This window comes from Haemaphysalis longicornis, unplaced genomic scaffold, assembly GCF_048455015.1.
Source record: "Haemaphysalis longicornis isolate Haplotype H1 unplaced genomic scaffold, Haemaphysalis longicornis Haplotype H1 scaffold_1, whole genome shotgun sequence".
NCBI classification, from domain to species: domain Eukaryota; kingdom Metazoa; phylum Arthropoda; class Arachnida; order Ixodida; family Ixodidae; genus Haemaphysalis; species Haemaphysalis longicornis.
In genome coordinates, this window is record NW_027526203.1 from 412,955,692 (window position 1) to 412,978,322 (window position 22,631).

The following is a 22,631-nucleotide window of genomic DNA, read 5'->3' on the forward strand; positions in this document are numbered from 1 at the left end:
AAAGCTTGCTTGGAAACGTTTCTCACCTGTGCATGCTTGAAGGAAATTACCGAAGCATGGCTGAAGACATGAGAGGAATAGCAAATGTCTGTGTGATGTTATTCCCAGTTACAAAATGAAGCAGCCCACAGTTTCAGCATTACTAAGATGGCACCTGCAGTGGTTGTGGGAGTTCGACAACCTTACTTTCATGTTCTTGCCAGATTTTTTTGCATAGAGTGTACATTTGAAAGCATTGAACGTCTTAGAGTATATTAATGGCACCAAAAAAATTTTTGCTTGTTAACAGAAATTAAAACCAAATGATGGGAAAAACATTACTTTAAACTTGATTTCTCCCTAATTGGCAATTTTCAACATAGCACCGAATTTTTCTGCCAGAATTTTGAAAAACATAACACCAGGAAACAAAGGAGTTTAAGTATGCTACTGTTTCAATATTGGCAGGTGTAGAGCATTTTGCGGAGCAAAAGTGAAACGTTTGCCCAAAAAAACTGTTTTGAATTATCCTTGCTTTGTTTTATTTTTAAAGCTGTATACTCCAAACACTTTAAGTTTGTAAAAATGTTGGCTCCATCACTTTTATGCACAAAGTGTTGTGTAACCTTAACGTTTTTACACTCTGCACACATTGCGTATCTTGGAGAAGTGCACCTCTTCCTTAGCAAGATAAGCAACCTGAACGTCACTTGCACTTGAATCTAAGAAGTCCCCCCCGTAGGCCAGCCTTACCGCAGTGCTTTCTGATGACCAGTCAAGGCGATCAGTGGTGTGCTATTTCTCTGCACAGGCAGTATTTTCGAGTGAAACCATATGCTGGGCCCAGCCTCTCATGGGGTTTCTACCACTGATCAATAGAGACCGGAACTTTAGGCACAAAAAATCAAGGTTTTAGCCTCCTATAATAGGCACTGAAAAGTGCCATTTAGGCAAATATAGGAATCAAATATGTTCATTTAGGTACATATAGACTGAATTCGTATTTACTTCAGTATCATATTTTACAACAAATTTTTGACTTGCACTGAAAACAGCGGTAAGTCTTGTGCTGTGGGAAAGTACTTTTATTTTTTTCATGAGAATAAGCCACACAAGAGTTGCTATTTTAGCAGATTTACGTGAAGGGCAGGGTGATTTGACAACAAATAAAAAGCTTAAAAGCCATGACAATCTAGACTCATCCCAATGATTTGCTCCTTGAAGTTGCACCTCCTTTCAGTTGATAATTGTGTGCGAAAAAACGGCGCTCAACGTCCACTAAGTTAGTGGAGCATGCTTGTACTTCAGGACGCTCTATTACCTGATTCCATCTGTAATATCAGAATGCTTGCTGCTCAGAGCCTTCGGCAGTTCTCTTAGCACAGAAAATCTAGGAATTTTATGTCAGACAGGATGGTAAAATGTCAGACAGGAATGGCTCTTATCAGCAACCGGTCCTTCAGGGATGGTGGCATATCTGTCCGGGGCGTTCGAAATCAGCTCAGCATTCTTAGTCAGAGTGGCGTCCCAGCTCTCAGCAGTGGAAATGCTTTCTGCTAAAGGTGTGAAATAAGCACACGAATGTGCCAAGTTCAACTGTAGTGTCGTTTAAATAATTTGGGCTGCGGTGCTTTTGTTGACTGCAAAGGTTGTAATACCACCGGCAAGTGTTTTTGTAGTAGTTTTTCGCCCTTGTCCTAGCTTTTTTAAAAAGGGTTAAAATGGGCTCTGGTGGAAGAGGCACAATTGGTAACTTCTGCTTGAAGACACAACTGCGCCTCAAACAAAGATCTTAACTGGAGGTATTTATTCTTTGACAGGTCAAAACGACCTCCTCAGCCCTTCACAACACCTAGGAATCCCATGAATTGTACAAGGAAGTGCACTAATCCTGTACAAATAACTGAGTTGTTCTGTTCTGGAGGAGCACATGACTAGCGAAGCTGCGGGAATAACACCATTCAGTAACTATGCACTGTATACCGATTATCAATATTAGACAGCACGCAAGATCCTTTGCAATTAATTTTCTCATTGCTAGGTTTCCAAGGGCCCTTGAAGGCTACCCGGCACGGCAAATGACTGCTTCACGACTAGAGTACTTAAAAATTGCCGAAATTCTCATTCCTATAAGATCCGTTTCTCGTTCCTTCTTTATCCTACACATGCTGTATCTTGCCAGCCGGCAGTGTACCCATAATCGGCGCATGGCTGTGCACGTGTTCGTGGCGTCACCTTAAAACTTTGCTGTGTCACATTTGCATGTGGTTTTCCCCTAGGAGGCGTCTTTGACCTTGAGTGGCATGTGTGCGGTTGTGTCGTGTTCATTTTCTTCTTTGCTTGTTTTTATGCGTTAGCAATGGATAGGGCACATCAGTAAACATTTTCACCATTGGTCCGCGCACACAGCGCGTCAGAAGGACATAGAACAAAACAGCTTAAGTGGACAGAAGTGACGCAGGTGAGGTTGGCTACGGTGTCGCTGCTTACGGGCCTCTGGCGGCTTAGTTGGTGTAGCGAGGTCAAGGTGGTGGCGGTTCGAGCACGGTTTGAGTTTCTTGGCGTGTTTGGCATGGCTTACGGATTTTTCTCGTAAATGGCGCGCGAAAAACACCCAGTTGTGGGTCTTTTTGCGAGAACAGTCCTTTCAGATTATAGACTGGAAAAACCAGATGAGGCATATATAACACCAAAAGGCATTTTTAGGCGCAATATACTATTTCTCAAAATGCTCTCCTTCACTTAGTTCATACCTATATGTTAAATAGGCTTGATACGGGCTCAAGGGGAAAAGACGCATTTTGCCTAAGTTACGGTCTCTACTGATCACCATGACTGGTCATTCTGAAGCACTGCAATAGAGCCAACCTAGGGGGAAGACATTTTAGAATGTTCTCTCTAAAAAGCGTGTGCGACTCTGCTTCACCACATCACACCTGAATAACCAATGATTGCGTTCAGAAAAGCGAAGGAGGAGGTCTGTGATGATGCCCAGTGCACGATTGTACCCAAGCAATGTTCCCTGCACAGTGATATTATGCGATGTGAGCATGACTTTTCACTATGCATCATGTCACAGCACACACATCACGTTTTTGCAGCCATTTCTATATGGAACCTTGTTATCCATCAGATTTGCTCATCCAAAACTATGCTTGGTCGTTCAGGCACAGTGTGGTGAACCAGACCCGTGTAAATTATTCGGAATTTTTGTTAGCTTGCATGACTCATGGTCTATTCACAGCAAGTCGATGACAGCTCTTAGGGACTCTGCAATACGGGGGAGGGCACAGGGGGGGTTCGATTCCTCCCCCCCCACTCCCTTTCCCCGGGGCTGAACCCCCCCTGGTCTTAGCGCAACTTTACAAATCATGGCTCTAAAACCAAAGAAAAAATTCAGCCACCTTCGCAGTTGAGAAGTGAAAACTGAAGAAACAGCAGAACTGCTGGTCTTCACTACCTTTAACTTGGCTTTCCTTAGGTCTGACTTTCTTAAGGGAAAGATGGTTAAAAAGCAAAGCTTTCTCCATGCAAACTTAGTTAAATCAAAGTCGACAATCCACCTTCTTAGAGTCCAAATTCCAAACTGCCAAAGTCCAAAGCCAGTGGCCACGCTGCTAAGCTAAAGAAAATGCTGTGTGCCCCGAATGAGATGGTAGCGCAAGATGGTAGCCGCCGGTTTCATAACGCAAGGAACGAGGTTCGATTCCGGCCACGGGAAGCGTTTTTTTTTTTTTTCTTCAGGCGCGCACTCCCAACACCTGCTCGTGGGCTCCTTGCCACTTTCCCTCACACATCTTGCCCTGGCATTTTTCCCCTCTCCACTTCACCGAGCAGAAGTTCCTCTTAACAATCCACACGGACAGAAGAAAGCTTAAACAGCTCCACTGTTAATACTGGCTAAGAGTGGTCCAAAGCATGATGCCCAATACCAATGAGTCATCACACTTTGGACCACTCATCGTTACAAATGAGTTGAGAACGCCCGTGTGTTCGAAATTTCGGTGCACGTTAAAGATCCCCAGGTGGTCAAAATTAATCCGGAGCTCTCCAGTACGGTGCGCCTCATCACCTGTGTAGTGTCGGCACATTAAACCTCATAATCAATCAATCAATCAAATCAAATGAGTCATTCTGCCAGAATCTACGACCCATCTGCCAAGGTTATAATCATTGCTTAATTTACAATTCCTTTTGTTTCTTTTCTTCTTGCAAAGTTTTCCTGCTACAATACTGTTGCAGGAGTTTTGCTGTTCCTGTAAGGAGTAAATTATTTCCTTCCCATAAATTTATTCACAATGTCAGTTGTATCACATGTGAATGCGCTTGCATGTGCAGTTCGAGTGTCATGCAAAGGGTACGATTCCTCTTTTTTAACCAGACAAATAGCCTTAATTATTACAATAAATGATAATTCAAGATTCAGGGGTAAAAGCCAGGGCTGACATCTTAAAAAAAAAAAAAAAAGATCCATTTCAGGCACCAAAAAAACGTGGTTCTGTTTCTGGAACAAAAAATTGATCATCGTTATCATCATCGAGTGCTTCGAGCCCCCCCTGCTTCAAAACAGCTCCGAAACCTCTGCAGTGCTTCATCACTTTGGCTCATTTGAACCTTTCACGTACAGTCATTAAAACTGTTAACAACAACAAACGAGGTGCCAGCATATGCACAGAGTGGCAGCTTACGATAGTGCTCAGGCTGCTAAGCCAGGCTGTGCGCATGCGCTGAAGAACCCGAGTGCAGTAGAGCAGCATCGTGAGGGTCGATAACCAGGCGCCAAAGATGTGACTGTGGCTATCGTGAGCTGCCACTCTATGCGTAGGCAGGAACCTCGTGTTTTGTTGTTGTTAACAGTTTTGACGACTGTACATTGGTACATTTCAAACCTAATTCAGCAAAGTTATATAGGAATTTTGCTTGTTACACCCATGCAAGCTTTTTGAATATTTTCATTCAAGGGGCCATCAAGAAAACATACAACTTTGCTTGGACAGCCCATACCTCGCTGCAGTTTTGTTCAATGGGAAACATCTCTGCCATCACTGAGGAAGTACTGTTTAAAGGGGTGAACTTCAAATTATCCGCTTACTGTGCCATTATATGATGCAGCGGGGGTCCTGTGACGTAGTTTAGGGAGCAGCCAAAAACAGGCAGGCAGTACATGTAGTAAACGCCATTGTTTGAGAAAATGAAAGTTTGGAATCGTTGATCAAAGCTAGTAAAACCAGTGAGGGTGTTTCAGTGAGAGTAGCTCTATGCCTTGTAACGGAATAGCCACGGCCTTTGCCTTTGCTTTGGGCAAGGGAAGTGACTACAACTGAAGATCTTCCGCTCACCTGACCCTTCAGTGCGTCGTGAGAAAACGGTGGAGTCGGTTCTTGTGCATTTCTTCTGACTTCAGAAGCTATCACACTGCTGCAAGAGCCTCTCAATAGATCGCACAGTGCATTTGCAGTGCAGAAGTCGCTTGTGACTTTTTCCTTGTATGCATGTTGATTTCTTTTTCTTTTTTTCAGTGTAGCATTTTGTTAATCGCCTTTTGAGCACAGCACAAAATAACGTCATGCTTAATTTTAAGCGCTATGATCGTTAGTTGCAGTCCTCCAAAACTATTGCAATAATCCATTCGTTTGGTTTGCATAGTTAGACACATTGTGTCACAAATCAAATATGGAGAAGTAGCTAATGAGTTGCAAATGTTCGTTCTGTTTTTATCTCACGTTCGTTGTGTTTTTTTTTCTCAATATAAATTAATTTGGTTTAATTTGGCATTAAAACTGGTGTTAGTGCTAGTCTGACGAGCGAATTATTTTGATGGAGGTGAAATTTTATCTCATCTTCATGGTGCCTTTAAATGTGGACTCAAAGTGCACTGCACGTGCACGAAGAAATGGGAGAGTCAAAGTTTGTAGTAAATAACAGTTTGCTATTACCATGTTGTACTTTAAAATACTGTGAGGCAGCATAAACTGCAAGGCAACTATGAGTCCCGTGGGAAGATTATATCTCACTGCTGCACACAGCAATGGTAGTGCACTGCAGCATTGAACATGGCCACTCGTAGTGCCCCAAAATTTGAAGTGGTGCTTAGGCCAAACAGAAGTGGTATTCATAGAAACTAGTCTTAAGTGCATCACTATGTCATCAAAGTAAAAAAGGGAAATACAAAAGGGAAGGGGGAAATCTTTTATTTGTCTTACCACTCCTTTCAACATATTTGACAGCTGCAAAGTTGTGAAGTTGCAAAGGTGCTGTTTGCAAACAGAAAAATTGTATTTGGGCAGTTGTAAATGCAGAAGTGGCATGAAAAAAAAAAATAATGCAAAGGCAGCATTGCATCATCAGCAAAAACTATTTGATGGCAGGTGACATGAAGCATTCATTCAAGTAAAAGGTACGTTATTTGCACGAAACGCACAGGTGAGGTTTCTCATGAAAATTCCACAAACTGATTTAAAGCAGATTCTACCATGCAGATGTAAAAGACATCATAAACTTGTTATCAAGCTCCTGCTGGCAATAAAACTAAAACGGGAAACATTGAAACCGCTTTTGTGTTTTGAGCGGGAATGTAGCGCGCAAATAAATTTTAGGGTTGCTTTTAACAAAAAAAAATGTGCGCGTTGGAATTGTGCAAATACAGTAATATTTATACTAAGCAGCCCTCAACATTTCCAGTGCAGGTCTGTCCTGATTTTGAGGGGTAGGGGTGATCCTAACAAATTGTCCTATGCCAAAATTGGAGAAAGCGCCATTGCTGAAAGCATTTCCGTTGACAAGCCCTCTAGTGTAATATGGTTTTTCATCGTAGAATGTGATGTATGCCCGACTCCAGCAAAAAATCTCTGCATCTGTACGCATGTCACAAACTTTCTTCAACCTTATCCTGTCTTGTATACCCTGTGTAGTGGTGTACTGGCTAAAGATGGAAGATGTTGCTAAATGTTTGCAAAAAATAAATTATGTGTGCCTAGCTCCTAGGAAAAACTTGTTCACACATAGTCATTGCCATTGTGTCTTCAGATCCCACTCACATAAGGGGCAGTGCTGGTTCATCCTGCACCTCCCCAATGTGGGAAGCAAGCAAGAAATAGAAGTGCAATCCCGTTCCCTCTTTCAGTGGATGTTTTGTACTATAAAAATGTGCGGTGTCTAATTTCGGCGGCGATCTAGGCCAGTGAAACTGGCGTGGTCCCACCCCAACTTCCCAAGGGTAGCCCAAACATGGCAGCCCAAACAGCCATCGCACTGCCTGCACTGCTCACAGGAATGATGTCATATGGGAGGTGGTGACCAATGATTAGATACTAGTGTAGAAAGATTCCTTATTGTCCCTCTTGAGGAGCAGGGTGGTGCCATGTCCCACCATCTTCACTAACCTAAGGAATGTGTTCAGAAAAGTGCTTGTTTATTAAATAAATACACTTGAAAAGGGGATTAACGCTGAAATCTTTCTCTTGCAGATGGTTCAGTGGCAGTGGAAGACAGTGTTGAAGAAATAGCAGCACAGTAGCAACTGTTTGCAATGCCGGTGAGGACATGAAGACGTCAGAAAGAAAACAAAAAACTGGGGTGCTTGCCCACAACTGTGCAGCTTGCATGCTGCAATTCAGAAGCATGCTTGTGGGGGAACTTGACACAGTGCTTCTCTAGTCTATGCACTGAGCATGCTTGGCATGCGTAACCTTCAAAGAAAAATGGTGTAATATTATGTAATATAAAGCCCACTGTTAGCAAAATAAAGGAGTGAAATGTGCAACACATTCTCTGCCTTGAAATGCGAATGGGAGAGCGTCGTCTTCACTTTTCTGCAGGGCCCCAAAGGTGCGCGTTCCTGGCAGAGAGCACCAGAATGTGCTCTGTTGTCGCCCGTAATGCTAGCGTGGGGTTAAAGCAAGCGGAGGTGCAAAATCTCTGGAGCTAATACATGCCACATTATCTGCTTTCCCAGACGCCTTCTTGACGCTCCTTTTGATTTCCAGCCAGTGTTCCTTTCACCCCCAAAGCACTTGCAAACTCGGGGAACAAACAAGACGTGGCACTAACCTGCACAGCAAGTCTTGCCAGTTTTGGAGCAGGCTGCCCTGTCTGTGCAGCGCAGCGCTTGCAGTGCAGCGAAGCTGGTGGCTGCATGCAGCTATTCGTGACAGCTACAGAGCCTGCGGTATGTCTCTAGAATCTGGTTTGCAAAGACAAACTCCTTCACCCTTTGACCCAAAAACAGAAAAATTGCTAGGAACGCCAAGTACTGGGTCCAAGCATGCTTCAGCACTTGCCACGTGCCAGGGCGATACCTTTGCAAAAAATGTCAAGGGCCGTCAGACCGCATTTGCCCCCCTTTTCAGTCTCACTGCAAAGTGTCAGTTGAATAAATGCAAGGAACGAGAAACTGAAGATTTAGCTGGAATCCACACCTCTAACTTTTATCGGCAGAATGGCTTCACCCAGCAACTGGTATAGTACTGGTATGGCATAAAAATTTCTGTTGGTAAACTATTTTAGAGTATTCACACCTCAACCACACAAAAATAACTACCCTATGTATTTCTGCCTCATTATTTTGTCCGTGATCAGTATGAAGGAATTCCACCCATTTCTGAGGAAACATATGCAATCGAGCCCACTTATAATGGCCGCAGTTATAACGAACGCTCGGTTACAATGAACGAATGCGGCTAGACCGTCACAGCATGAATAGAGGCAATGGCATTTTGTTTCAGATATAACGAACTGGCGCGAGGGTGCAACTCTGGTGCAGCAAACGGTTGACTATCGCCCAACGGCGCCTGGCATTCGCAGTCGCCACTTCAATCGGCTTTCCGCGAACATGAAGCATCAAATGAACTGCGTGGAGATTACCCTTTTTCAACAAACCTGATTGCAGCCAGCAAAAGAAAACCAGAGGGAAAGAAAATGTAAACAAAAAAGGACATCGTCGTGGTTTCCATGTTGGTTTCCAAGCGAGATAGGGGAGAAAATAGAGAAAAGTTGTTGGCACTGTGCTATAACCTTCAGGCACGTATCTTTCTCCTGTCCAGCCTGTCTGCGAGCGGACAAATCCGCGGAATTGATTTTGTAGGGCCGCAAAATTCGCTCCGCGTGGATTTTGGCCACGTTGTATTTCGGCAGTCCTCATTTATGCTCGCTTGTGCTTTCCTCTTGAGTTCAGCCAAGAGAAAAGCGAAGAAGGAAAAAACACGACGCAACCTGAAACACGTGCCACGAAGCCGAAACGCGTCAAGTGCCACTGAGCTGTCATCGGTTGTTCTTTTCGGACATCGCTTATGTCGCCCGCTTCAAACATCACGAAGTTGGCCATTGCGGACAATCTTCTGCAGCGAGCAAAAAAACTACGACCTGGTTAAAAAGTACGGTCTGGCCAAGTCGACAATTTCTACAATTTTTAAACACTGAGAAGATCCTCAGCTCCAAGATCAATGCTGACCTGTTGACCAGGAAGCGCAACGGCCCCAATAACAATTCATAGGAAATTTATGCATATAGTATGAGCAATTAGTCAGCTTGTCTAACGTCTTTTTGGACCATGGGTTCCATTCCGGTGAGCGAGCGGCAAAATTCACTTCATGGCTGCAGCCAGCGCTATGTTATCGCCATGCGCCGTCCAGGCAAAGTCTGTGGCCGCGTTCTCACACGTAGAAAATGCTAAATTACACTTGTAACAAACTTCGAATATAACAAACAAATTCAGCATGACGGTGGAGTTGATTATAAGTGGGCTCAACTGTAGTTGCATACTACACTAAACTTTCGACAAACAAAGTGGCCAAACTGACCTCAACAGAACAAGCTCATGTTTCCTCGCCTTTTTGTGCTCAAATTAATGTTTATCTCTCAAAAGTTTCCGGTGCTTGGCAAAGCACAAGGCTTTGGGAAAGAAATACATGTACTTGCAGTATGTGCTGCTTAAGGGGGGACACCCCTCTTAAAACTATTTCTTTTAATTTTTGAGTAAACTCTGTGAAACTTGTTAGACTTGTTGCTTTTCCTCCACTGATTTCAAATATGGCATTATTTTTTTTGTTGGTCAATTAGGTCCCGAGATAATTAGAGGTGATTAACCTTTTTTGGAGGAACAATAGACAAAACTGTGTTGGTCAGAAAACTGTAATCTTTACATTTTCCAACACTATGAACCCTGGTGAGTGCAATAAGACAATCGGTTTTTTTATGCGTTGCTTGGAACTAATTTTACAGCTCATTAAACTTCAGTGTTTGAAGTTGGCACTCAAAATGGCTCCTTGCCAGTGTTGCCACCAAGGTTTAATGAGCTGTAAAATTAGTTCCAAGCGACGCATCAAAAAACCGATTGTCTTATTGCACTCACCAGGGTTCATAGTATTGGAAAATGTAAAGATTACAGTTTTCTGACAAACACAGTTTTGTCTATTGTTCCTCCAAAAATGGTTAATCACCTCTAATTATCTCGGGACCTAATTGACCAACAAAAAAAATAATGCCATATTTGAAATCAGTGGAGGAAAAGCAACAAGTCTAACAAGTTTCACAGAGTTTACTCAAAAATTAAAAAAGTTTTTTTAAGAGCAGTGTCCCCCCTTAAATGCCACAGCAACCTTGGTAAACTTTGATATTTGCTGCATTGTGCTTAGTGCCGCGTAATGCTGTGTTTCTTCCTGAGAAACCTCTTTGTTGTTACAACACGTGTTCCATTTTGCAGAGATTTCAACTATTTCATCTGCAATGAAAATTTCTGTGGCTGTTGACAAGCCGTCATTTGGCAGTTCCTCTTTCCCTCTTTTTTTTTTTTAATATTAACAGCTTGCACTAAAAAAGAGTTCATCTCAGAGTAAAAATGGCCGTATTGATATGCCATGAGTTTACTGTGCACTTCATGAAGGAAAATTAGTACTCAACTTCTGATCAGGAACCATGAGCTTCGTAGAATTACTATACATTCTGCAACAATGGCCATCTAAGGTGAGAACAACTCTTAATGCACCGTTGCTTGAGCACTGTCACATCGAATTTACAGCCACGATCAAAAGTTTACTGACGAGGAAAATGGCAATTTTAGGTTATTTCTCTATCGGTAGCAGCCCGACAAACTGCCGTGTGCGTGTGAGATGTCGTGTAGTTACTGAAGTAATGAAAAATACGGCACATAGCACCCCGGGCTGCCGCGCGGCTGAGAAATAACCCAAAATTGCTGCTTTCGGGGTCCGTAAACTTTTGATCGTGGGTGTGCATATTTCAAGCAGGGGCTGCCACTGAACCAACCCAAATTCAAATGTGAAAATGCTGATGAGAGTAACACATGTTCAAAACAATGGAATAGAATTCAACAGTACATGAATGAGTATCTCCATTCTTTTGGAGCCACTTGGCCAACTTGCAAGGAAGCAGCACCGTATTGTACAACAAACTGCAAGCATGTTGACTGAAGGTCACCTCGATTTGCCAGTCCGCACTCTAAGTAATCTGCGAACAGCCTGGTTGTTTTTTTTTTCTCCCCCATAGAATTTTAATTGCTACAGCAATAGAAATTCTAATCACAAACACACCCAAAAAACGAAAGACGGAGCACTCCTGTGGTGCAGTTTTGCGCAGTCCAAAACGACAAATCGAGGAGACTTTATGAACTCGTACAGCCTGCCACTAGTAGATGCACTGAAAGGATACCACAGAATCTCAACTGGATATTTTATCCTCAGGTTAGCCGTAAAATGTGCTGCCCCTGAGGCAGTTGTCCATGTACTTCGAACATTGGACAGCTTGGTTGTCACTGCACGGCAATAGAAAAAGTTGTTACATAATAAAGAAATACCACAAGTGGGCAGTACTGACCATTTCGTTTTGAATACTCATCCAGAATGTGGCCCAGATTGAACGAAGACATTGTGGAGCCTTCCTCTTGAATGACAGAACGCTGAAGAAAAAAAAGAATGGCATTTCCTTTCAAAAATAATCTGTTCCGGATAAACACAGCACAATATGCATCGCAGAAGTTTCATTTAATGGAACAGTGAAAGCACTGCAAGCTACAGTTTCCTGGTAGCCCTACCACACCACTTCATGGTACTGAAGCATGGAAGAAGTAATGTTTTCTCCCATTAATCCGCGTGGTGGCCAAAGCATGTGTGGCCCGAAAGTAGATTTTTGGTTACATTTCAAAATCTGATACCTGGAAAGTGGCCTCTAGTGCTGACACTTGCAAGTTACAATGGCAAGCAGTACGACACTAGTTATTTTGGCACAACATAGTAAGGTGGCTTGCATACCTAGCTCTCGCACATGGTAAGTAATAGGAAACTTTTTTTTCGTGCCACACTATTTTGTTTCTATTGCTATTCAATATGATGAGACATATGCTGCATATCCCATGCACTGCTATTGGTAAAAAAAATTGGCAATCATCAAAACAGTAGGCTATGTTTGCAGCTGTGAGCTGGGGTTAAAGATGTGACATTATTAACGGGCACCTTTGTCTAGCAAGCCTCTGGCCTAGGGCAGGCCTTGGGGTATCATGTGCAAATGTGCCGCATGGTGTACACGTACCTCAAAGCGGCGGTCATGAGAACAGTGGTGGACAAGCTCTCTCTGGTGCAGTCTCAGCTCTCCTGTCAGAGAGAGCTGGGAGCCAGGAATGCTGGAGTCGTGACTCACAAATGCCAGGCCCTCGTAGGAGACCCTGGCATATGCCTGCAAGACAGCCACACACAAAAAAAAGAGTGCGCAATGCACAACAAAACAACTTCGGTTTACGCTCTCCAATGCCTTTCAAGTCTCTTTAGAATTCACTAAAAGCTGTGCATCGGTCTGCATCAGTGCCCTTCAGAAAATCGAAGTTTTGAATAAAAATATCTGAGCAGCACCAAGCCGTCACCCTCTAGTTTTAAACCAGAATGAAACTATAGGCTGCAACAGTTAGCCTGTTAGCATATTTGCAAGTGTCCTTTGCAGCCAGCTGAAATACAACCGATGAGTGGCATAATTATAAGCATTGCAGGTGACTTTTGCTGCTGCTCAAAAGCACATGGAACTCCAGTAAAGATCTATTTGCAAGCAATAGCAGTTGCGATTCAATCTCGAAGGGGAGAGCATTTTTTTTAACGAAGTAGACTGCGAATAACTGAATTACAGAAAGCAACTTTAAGGGGGGACACTGGTCTTAAACAGCCTCTTTTAATTTTCAAGCAACCGTTGTGAAACTTGTCAGTCTTGCTGCTTTTCTCCCTCTGATTTCAGATATGCCATTATTTTCTCAGTAGGTCAATTAGTTCCCAAGATAATTAGCACTAATTAGCCATTTTTAGTCAAGCAATAGACAAAACAGTGTTGGTCATAAAAACGTAATCTTTATATTTTCCAATACTATGAACCCTGGTGAGTGCAATAATCGAAGCAGTTTTTTGATGCATCGCTTGGAATTAATTTTAAAGCTCATTAAACTTTGGTAGCACCAGCGGCAAGGAGCCATTTCGAGTGCCCATTTCAAACACCAAAGTTTAACGAGCTGTAAAATTAGTTCCAAGCAATGCATCAAAAAACTGCTTCGATTATTGCACTCACCAGGAATCATAGCATTGGAAAATATAAAGATTACAGTTTTATTACCAACACTGTTTTGTCTATTGCTTGACTAAAAATGGCTAATTAGTGCTAATTATCTTGGGAACTAATTGACCTACTGAGAAAATAATGGCATATCTGAAATCAGTGGGAGAAAAGCAGGAAGACTGAGAAGTTTCACAAAGGTTGCTTGAAAATTAAAAGAAATTGTTTTAAGACCAGTGTCCCCCCTTAAATGCGCATCGTGACTATGACTAGGCCCTCATATTGAGTGGAATTATTTGGCAAGTTTGAACTATCTAGATTGCACTGTATGTGCTTTGGTGCGAATTTTTTTAACATGAGCAGCACAGTGACCCAGCGATTGGGGGGTCCGATTGGAGAGCCACATTGGAGAGCTCCTGGGTTGATTGAAATTAACCTTCCCTTAGCGCTGTGAAGATCGGAATTTTTATTATTCAAGAAAACCCCTGCTGCAGCCTGGTTTTGAGCCAGCAAGATCATGCACAGCAGTAATGTGTGCCAGGAACTCGTAAGTAAAAATTACAAACTTGCCAAGTTCATCCACATGTACAGCCACTGTCTTATCCCGTACAGGCCTGTTTTAACTATGTTGAACAAGGTACTTTCTGTTTATAACAAGCGAGGCAATTCGCAATACAATGAAACCTCGTCAAACCGTATCCGACGGGGATGCGAACAAAGTACATAATAACCGGTACTACGGTGTATCTGAATGCATTACGTTAAAGAGAAACCGAGTTGGGAATTCGGCTTGACTACGTATAAAATGAAACTACGGCTTTTGCGGGTGCAGTTTAGCGAGATTCCGCTGTACTTGCATCAAAGACAGAGGAAAGGGCACCTTTTTGATGTCTTTGAATTCCAGATGGGACAGAGCAACACTGCACTGTGCATTACAAAGTATGCTTCAATCAGACAAGGGAATAGAGTTAAAATAGCTTTTTGGGGAAGAGGACTACGATCAAAGTTTTTAGAAAACAACAATCAAGGATTGGAGTGGACTAAATGTACATCCCGCATTACCACAACCACGTGCATATAATGGGTTACTTACTTTAGTGTCATCGGGGATAAAAGTTCCCAGGACATACCTGCAGCAAACCCTCATACAACATGGATACACAGTTAGGGCTGCCACCTGCCAGGTTTTGGAATGGCCTGGCCGGGTTTTTAAACAGTTAGCTGGTTGCCTTGGCCGGTTTTTTGGCCAAGGTTTCGCGATTATGTTTCTTTTGCGCTTTATAAGCATCAATTCAGCAACTACGACTGCAAATACTATGTGTCGACAAGCTCTGCCGCTGTGCAAAGACACACGAGCAGAGAAAATAGGCGGGCGTGCGCGCCCCCCCGAGATGGAGGGGGACCAAAGAGAGGAACAACACAACAAAATGCCGACGCCACAGTCAGCAAGTGCGGTTACTTTACAGTGCAGCACATTCAGAGCAATACCAAAAATCTATAGCACTTTCAGTGAAAACATTATGTCCATTTCTCTGTACGTAAGCACTAAAATGACTGGCATTGCATGTCAAAAAAACATCGTGTCTTGTTTTAGCACAAATTCAACCTTCTATATACCATGCTTCCCTCCACTCACGAGGGCCAGTTTTCTGTTCGGGGAAAGGTGGCAACGCTATGCATATTTCTTCACAGAGCATTCCTTCGAGCTCACAGGCACTGTTGCCACGGCTCCTCCTGGAGCTCTCTTCATCCTCGGGCCAGAGTGGAGGCATCACTTGGTCACTTTTTTGTGTTTTTCAAGCTCCAACAGCTAGATTTTGCATCACCAAAGGTTTACTTGCAAAGCCAGTTGTCGCAAAGAGAAGAAATCATATTCAGAAGACAGGTTTGATATATATTAGGATATACTGTCTGAAAGCACACCTTTTCCCAAGACGTTACAAATATGGCCCAGGCAGTGCACAAGCAGGAAGCCAGAAAACAGGTATGCTTGAGAGCACAAGGGGGCGCATGTAACAAGCAGATGACTTAAAGGCAGGTGCACCTCAGAAAATAATGTAACGGCGTGCAAGATGATGTTCATTCGACGTTCCACTTTCTGCCTATACTATTGCAGGTAAATGATTGTGGGACGCACTGTTTAAGCTATCAAACGGTAGCTGTGTGTTCCTGGATGCACTACCCTTGGTTTGTGCGTGTAGGCGATGCATCACACCTTGGACCATTGTTTTCAACTGTGTAGTAGACGCTTGATCACCAGGCACTGGAGAAATCAACTTTGACAGCTGAAAAGCGGGTGCTTCAACATTCAACTAACACCATACTCAAGGCATAATGCCCTTTAATACACAGAATTAACAGATACAGACCAATAGTAAGCAGACCAACTAAACTGCTCACGAACAGGAATTCCATTATGTTACAGTTCTTACCTGCATTAAGCATTTCATCTGCATGAAACTACAACAAGCAAAAAAATAAAAGCCACCTGCAGGATCTGCAACCCACCTTGATTCTGCAATCAAACAGGAGGAGGATCTTCACGTTTCTTGCATCAAAGCTTTCTGGCAATGGCATTTTAACATTGAGAATGAGCTCATCCATTTTTCCATCAGAGTCAAAGTCTTCTTCTAAGTCCTGGTGATAAAAGCAAGGTGATCAGACTGCAAGCTCCTTTGATAAAAGCAAGACGATTAGACTGCAAGCTTTGAACAAAGTGCTATTGTGACAAAAATACCACTTAGTGCAAAAAATGACACTAGTAGCAATAGATAATAGCACCATAAAAATGGCAATAAAGCTGCTGAACAATATTAAAAGTGCCCAAGCCATTTGAAAGAAAGGGCTCAACAGTGAAAAGAAATGGCAAGGAAGGGTTGTACTAGGAATTTTTTTTAATGACATGAAGAGCAACGTACCTCTATAAATGGTACCTTCAACCCCGTAGCATATGAGTTAAGTGTAGGGTATGAACTCCAAAAGACAAGGCCTGCATTCCCTTCTAATATAATTATCAGCTGACGCTTGAAGTGCACTTCAGGTTGTTCTTGGTACTGATCAGTCTTTTTCCAAAAACCTGTAAGAAAAATGTATTATCCCAAAAAGTGAACACACATAGTGCCAGCTCGAAATGAAGATTATACATCTTGTCTGTGTGTGCGTGTGTGTATATGTGTGTGTGTGTGTGTGTGTGTGTGTGTGAGAGAGAGAGAGAGAGAGAGAGAGAGAGAGAGAGAGAGAGAGAGAGAGAGAGAGAGAGAGAGAACATTGGCCAATAAGGGGAGCTGGGGGCTTTTCGATTTACGGTCTCTGACTCGCCGCGGATAGTCCGCGGGTAGTCCGAGGATTCTCTACGCCATAGCATGTGAAAAGCGAATGCTTCTGGGGGGTCTGCGGTGAGCCCGAGACTGGTAACCGAAGAGCCCACTGTCATAATCCAGATTGGCAACACAGCTCGGGTAACACAGCCCGCTGCTAGCATACTAATGAAGGTCAGATCCTTCCTCATGATGACTGTATAATAACAATAAAAATACTAATTTCGACCCAGGAGGGTAGATGTAAGTCAGAAAGAGTGAGTAGGGCCCCTGTGTGAACACTAACTACGATGCTTACCCAAGTTCTTGAAAGTGAGCGTTATATTAATTTCCACTTACCTAGATCCTTGTAGGCAAAAATAAATGGTGCTACGATTGTTAAACCAGTTACTAAGAGAACAAAAACAGTTGCCTTTGAACACAAGCTAGCTCTGTATTTGCAACGAACATTTTCGCAGAATACAGTGTAAACCGCCATCTGTAAACAAACCAGCCATCACCATAGCAACCAACGTTGACAGCAACCACAGGCACCATACCACACACTCGCTGCACTCATTCAGGCAGTGCAGCACTCGCCTCTTGTATTTTCGAGTGCGGTGCGTGGCGCCTGCACCTTTCTCTTCGATTTACCGACGGTGCAGAAAATGCAGGATAAGTTCACGGCTTTCCCTGCACCTCCCAGGGAGGAGGTGCAGAAGCAGACGACAAAAGTGCAGGACCAGTTCTGCAGCGGCGGCGCCTGCACTGAACTATGGTGTAGTACACTATCACACAGAAAGTGCAGGCCAAATCGAAGAGACCATTTTACTTCTGTACGTGTGCTCTACCAGCGCCTCCTTTATACTTTCTTTCAGTATCTGGCAAAAACACCGAAAATACTCGGGCCGAAGACGTCGGCCCTAGTGCGTGACCTCGCCGCATAGCGCCGCCACTTAAACAGGGAGACACGTCCGGCGCGTTGTTCAAACGCGCTTTATCTGGAGCAACTCCATGCGATGCCGTGCTCCCGATGCCGCGCGTTTCGAATGTTGTTAGGGCGAAAACAATGTAGAGATCGATCCAGAGACGTGTACGTGGAGTTACTAACCCCCAAAAACGTTTACATCGTCTGAAATAGATTCAGCAGAGCACGTACATGGTTTGACAAAAACAAAAGAAAACCATTCTTTATATCTACCATTTTCCATCCAATTAATTTTCTAACCCGAGAATTACTCTCCTAATTATTAAAATGTCAATGAGGCACTTGTAAGCACCCACGAGAGGCATCTAACTGCGGCATTTTCAGCGACGAACTAATTGCGTACTCATTTCTTCTGACTGGCAAAGAAACCCTGTGAAATATGAAAAATACCACGTGGCGGCGCTCCCACGGCGGCGCGTGGAAAAGGGTCGCGCAACTCTTAGCTCCCTGCGGGAGCTATATACAGGAACTCTATCCCGGTTCAGCTTGGGGCCCCACCTCGCGGCATATGGGCACTGCAGGCATACTACTCACTCCCATTTGGAAGTGCGAGACAGGGTTGCCACTGGTGGCGACTTTTCGCCAAATTGGCGACTTTGAGAGGCCCGTGGCGACCGAAAATCACAAATGGCGACATGGCGATTTTATGGCGAATTTCGGCTTGGGACTCTCGCTCCCCCACTTCTTTCTCCGTCCGTCCCGACGGCTCTGCCCAACGCTACCTAGAGGAAATTATTTCCAGTCTAGGTGGCGTTGATCTGCCTAGTCGGTGTTGCTTTGACACGGCCGCAATACCTCTGCGCGCGATGCGGTCATGCGGTGTTCGAAAATTTCAGTCGTCTCTGTTCAGTGTCTTATTTCGCCCGAGGCGTGGGCATGTCGAGGCGGCGGCGTGGGGGTTGGCATCGGGGGTCAGAAAGCGGGATCGTAATGTCGATCGTAATTCTGGACTTCCGAAGAAAGTCGCGGCCCAAAATCACGGGGAGACTCTGGCTTGGCAGGCGGATAAAACGACATCGACTCCTCCGCCCGCACCATCGAACTGTCAACGTTGCGGCGCCGCCGGCACGCGCAACACCGCTGGCAAGGCTGAACGCAGCTCGGTACTCCCTGAGGCGAACGGAACGCTGTTGCAAGACGTACAACATTTCGTCTCCGAACAAAGCGCTAGCTCTTGTGTCCAATAAAGCCGGGATTCTCGGCCCGCAATGACGACACTGATGAACGGAGCAGGCCCTCCGACGGGGTAACCCGGGCGGCCTAGGGAGGGGCCAGAATTACTTCGGCCGAACGGGTCCCAACTGCGCCGGCGGCTGGGAGCAGTTGCGCTTCATGTGGCCCTCTCTTCTGCAACGAAAACAGCGCAGCCCACCACGGGTTTTCCCGCGATTGGCATCCCTTGGAGTGTCTCCGCCTGCCGCCGGACCTGGGAGTTCAGGGCGGTTGTTGCAGGCTTTTTCCTGGCATTGGCCGTGTGGCGTCCGTAAGTGTATGGGTCCAAAGCTCGTTCACTAATTTCCAACAGACCTTTGTCTTCCGCTCCGACTGCGTGGGCGGCGTCCGGCGGGTGGCGAGAAAAAGAGGAAGCTCCCTTCCACGCGCAGCGGGGCTCAAGAGACTCGCTTGCCGGAGGAAGAGGGCGATACGCTAGGGAAGCGAGTATGTGGCCCTGTATCCACGTCGTCTCAGCGGCTCGCTCCTCCAGGTCGCGGAACCGAGCGCCGCGCAGGTACGCCGCAAAAGTGGGTTGCGCCTGCCTGATAACCCTCTCGACGTGTTCATCGTTCAGGGCTGTCGGTTCGGCGATTTGATATAGCTTCTCCATACTCCGCACAAACACTAGGAGGGATTCCTAGGGAGCTTGTGTGCGCAGCTCCAGTTCACGCCGCGTCCTCCGATGGCATTCCACTGGAAGAAATTAGCGACGGATTGCCGCCTTGAGTTCAGTGAACGTGGCGGATCGGTGACCGGCAAGCTGGTACCACTGCGCTGCTCGCTTCGTAAGCACGACTGGCACGATACGAGCGAGCATATCGCTGTCGCTGAGTCCCATATAGTGAAGTCGGTCACGCTGATGGTATCCTCGTAACCGCGGTAAACTGGTATTGCCAGCCTCACCAGTGGCCTTGACAGCTTCGGTGCCTCCAGGGAAACCTTTAGAGCGCCTGAAAGGGACTCGATCAAGCTACTGGCTTGCTGCAACAACGAGGTTGCATCTAGGGGAGCATCTCCGTTAGGAACGACTGCGTGCGCGGCGAGGGGTCCGCGGCGGGGCGAGAAAATTCTCGCTGGTCGTTCGGTGGCTCGGCGGCCGGATTGTCCGGAGATTTCGTGCGCCCAGCCCGCTGGTGTTGGCGAGTGGCGCTTACCGAGCCTCCGCTGCCCCCGCGTAGGCTACGACAGCGTACATGGTCTACTGCCGCGTTGCTCCTGAAAACGGGTGGCCTGTGCGACAAGAAAGCCTCTCTAGTGCGACCCAGGCCTTCAGCGGCGACGTAGCCGGCGTGAAACGGCGCGGGGCCACCGCGCGCCCCGATAGTGGCGAGTACGGGGCGCACAAGAGTACGGAGAGCTTCCGCTCGAGCCTCGAAGAGCAGTGCGCTCCCCAAACTGTGGTTGTGCTGGTTGTGCCACAGTCTCACAGAACAGGGAGGATTGCTGCACCGCGGCCGCGGCCGCCTGCGCGCAAACCGCCGCCAAAGTAGGCTTTTCCCGCCAAAGTGATGATGATGATGGTGATCAAAGGTCTCCCCTTTGAATCGACGTAACGGCATGCGCCATCTAGCCTATCTTAGTAACTTAAATTTAGTTAACCCTCAACTGAGATTTCTTTTTAATTCTGCCCTGCCGCTACCCCTGCTTGGGATGACACTTTATCGACTTCTCTGCTTTTTTTCCACCAATACTACAGCCGCTGCTTACTCCAGACTCCAGAGTGGGCTTTTTCTGCGGCGCCGGCTAACGGCTAGTCGAAGAACCAGGCATTAAAGCGTACCATACGACTGGCATTGAAAAACATCAATACAATATAAGTGTTTTGAACGTTGCTGATTTTTATGGGGTTATACAAAATTGGGAGCTTTTATTTTTAGGCGTTGCCGTAGATATTTAGTGTGGCGACACTGTTGGCGAATTCTAAAGCAAAAATGGCGACATTCGGCGACTTTTTGCTGGCCGTCTGGCGATATTGACCCAAAACTCAGTGGCAACCCTGGTGCGAGATGCGTTTGGCATTACAGGAGGCGATGGTGTGTGTGTTCTGGACGCCTTTGTTTCTCGATGAAATGCGTTGTGCTTCTGCGGGTGGATAGGCCTCCTGCGCTGCCCAGGGGGCGCTGCGCAAGCGGCTTCCGGGCAGTACTTCCGGGTAGTACAAAGCTGCGTGGGTCCCATAGGATCCCGTGTTGACAGAAGCAAAATGAGCTCGACGCTCCCGATTATTTTGCGACGTGGTCACCAGCTCATCCCCGACGCGTCCGGTCTATTTCAGCGATCAACTTGGCATTAGGGGAAAAAAGCTTTGCAGCGCTAAACACGTTTACAGCGCCGACTAAAGTGCCGGGACCGTGACGGCGTCTGCTACTCGCAGGTTCACCGATCGATGGTCGTACGAAGTGAAATGTTAAGTAAAATTTCTAGTTTAAACTAATACTCTAGGTGACAAAGACTTCTAAAAAACAGCCGATAAAAAAAGAAGAGTGACGCAATCGGCGATGATCGCGCTTTAAAAAGCCAGCGAGTCCGGCGGACCGCAGGCTCGCCTGCTGCGGTGCGCCGCTCTTTTGCGTACCTGCACACTATGCGTGCACTTTCATTGAACAGTGCTCGTTTGCGTCGCCGTTACGAATACATGGTGCAGCGTTAGCTTGCCGTTTTGTTGCGTGTCTCAGTGACAAAATTCCGCGACCGTCAGAAGCGTGAAATCTGTTTCGCGATTCCGAAACTAGTGGCCGTAAAAAGTGGTCGGGCGAACTAAGAGGCCGCTCGCTTTCCTTGTTTGCTCTCACTTTACTTAATTATGCAGCATACATTCCCAGTTCGCCCTTAATAGCCTAGAATGAGGGGCAGCAACGGCCGAGTTCCATGCAGCCGACACGGCGGAGGGCTGGACGTCAAATCGGGAAGGGGGGGGGGGGGGGGGGAGGAGGGGGCTTTGAATGCAAAGAGAAAAAATTTAGCGAATTTCTAATAATATTTCACAATAATCTGGCGAAGTGGGAACATAAGGGGGAGGGGGGGGGGCAATTCAACTGGAGGACGCCAATTCTCTGTTCTTGTCTCGCTGTCTAACTCCATTTGAAGTCAAAACTGTCGTGTCGGCGTTCAGATTCGACGACCTCTGCACTAGAAAACCAACACAGTCAGTGATGATCGTACGTAAATATTCGGGGCCCCGCGCCGTGTATGCGGCTGTGTTATGTTATGCTGTGCGTGTGATTTGGTGCGTGTTTTGCGTCCTTTAATAGCGCTTAATTTGTTTATTTAATTGGCGGTATTGCCTCATGCACCTACTCGCTAGTATACATGTACCCTGCCGTTCGTAAATCGTGCGGCGTAAAACGTTACGCAAGAACAGTTAGTTTGCGAAAATACGAAACAAAATTTCAACTCGTTTCAAAGGCGGTGCCAGGCCAGCAGTGTCAGCTGAGTCGGCTGCGCAACTCTTGCGTTCACTTAAAGCTGCCGATGAAGCAACCTTTTGCAGTTACCTCAGGATGTAAGATGAGCAGCGTTCCGTGTTTATGCTACTCTTGAACTTTCCTTTATCGACCGCACGCAAAAAGAAAAAAAAAAAACGAACTGTCGTCAAACAGTTAAACCACCCGATCTAG

At 45.6% G+C, this 22,631-nt stretch overlaps 2 protein-coding genes across 3 annotated transcripts in view; one reads left to right on the forward strand and one right to left on the reverse strand.

Annotated features, from left to right (window-relative positions):
* Window positions 1-7,745, forward strand: part of Dysb (dystrobrevin binding protein dysbindin) — a 23,614-nt gene extending 15,869 nt beyond the window's left edge. For both annotated transcript variants that reach the window (XM_077687034.1, XM_077687035.1), the window contains one exon: window positions 7,446-7,745. In XM_077687034.1, coding sequence (XP_077543160.1) covers window positions 7,446-7,495 — 50 coding nt within the window. In that variant the 3' untranslated portion in view covers window positions 7,496-7,745. The remainder of the gene's footprint in view (window positions 1-7,445) is intronic.
* Window positions 6,155-17,631, reverse strand: LOC144155527 (transmembrane protein 231-like). Its single transcript, XM_077687033.1, has 7 exons — window positions 17,172-17,631; window positions 16,434-16,591; window positions 16,024-16,152; window positions 12,517-12,660; window positions 11,806-11,887; window positions 11,641-11,743; window positions 6,155-8,276 (listed from the first exon to the last, which is right to left on the reverse strand). Exons 1-7 carry the CDS (start codon window positions 17,308-17,310, stop codon window positions 8,120-8,122), a joined length of 912 nt encoding a protein of 303 aa, XP_077543159.1. The 5' UTR covers window positions 17,311-17,631; the 3' UTR covers window positions 6,155-8,119.
* Window positions 17,632-22,631: the final 5,000 nt, after the last annotated feature.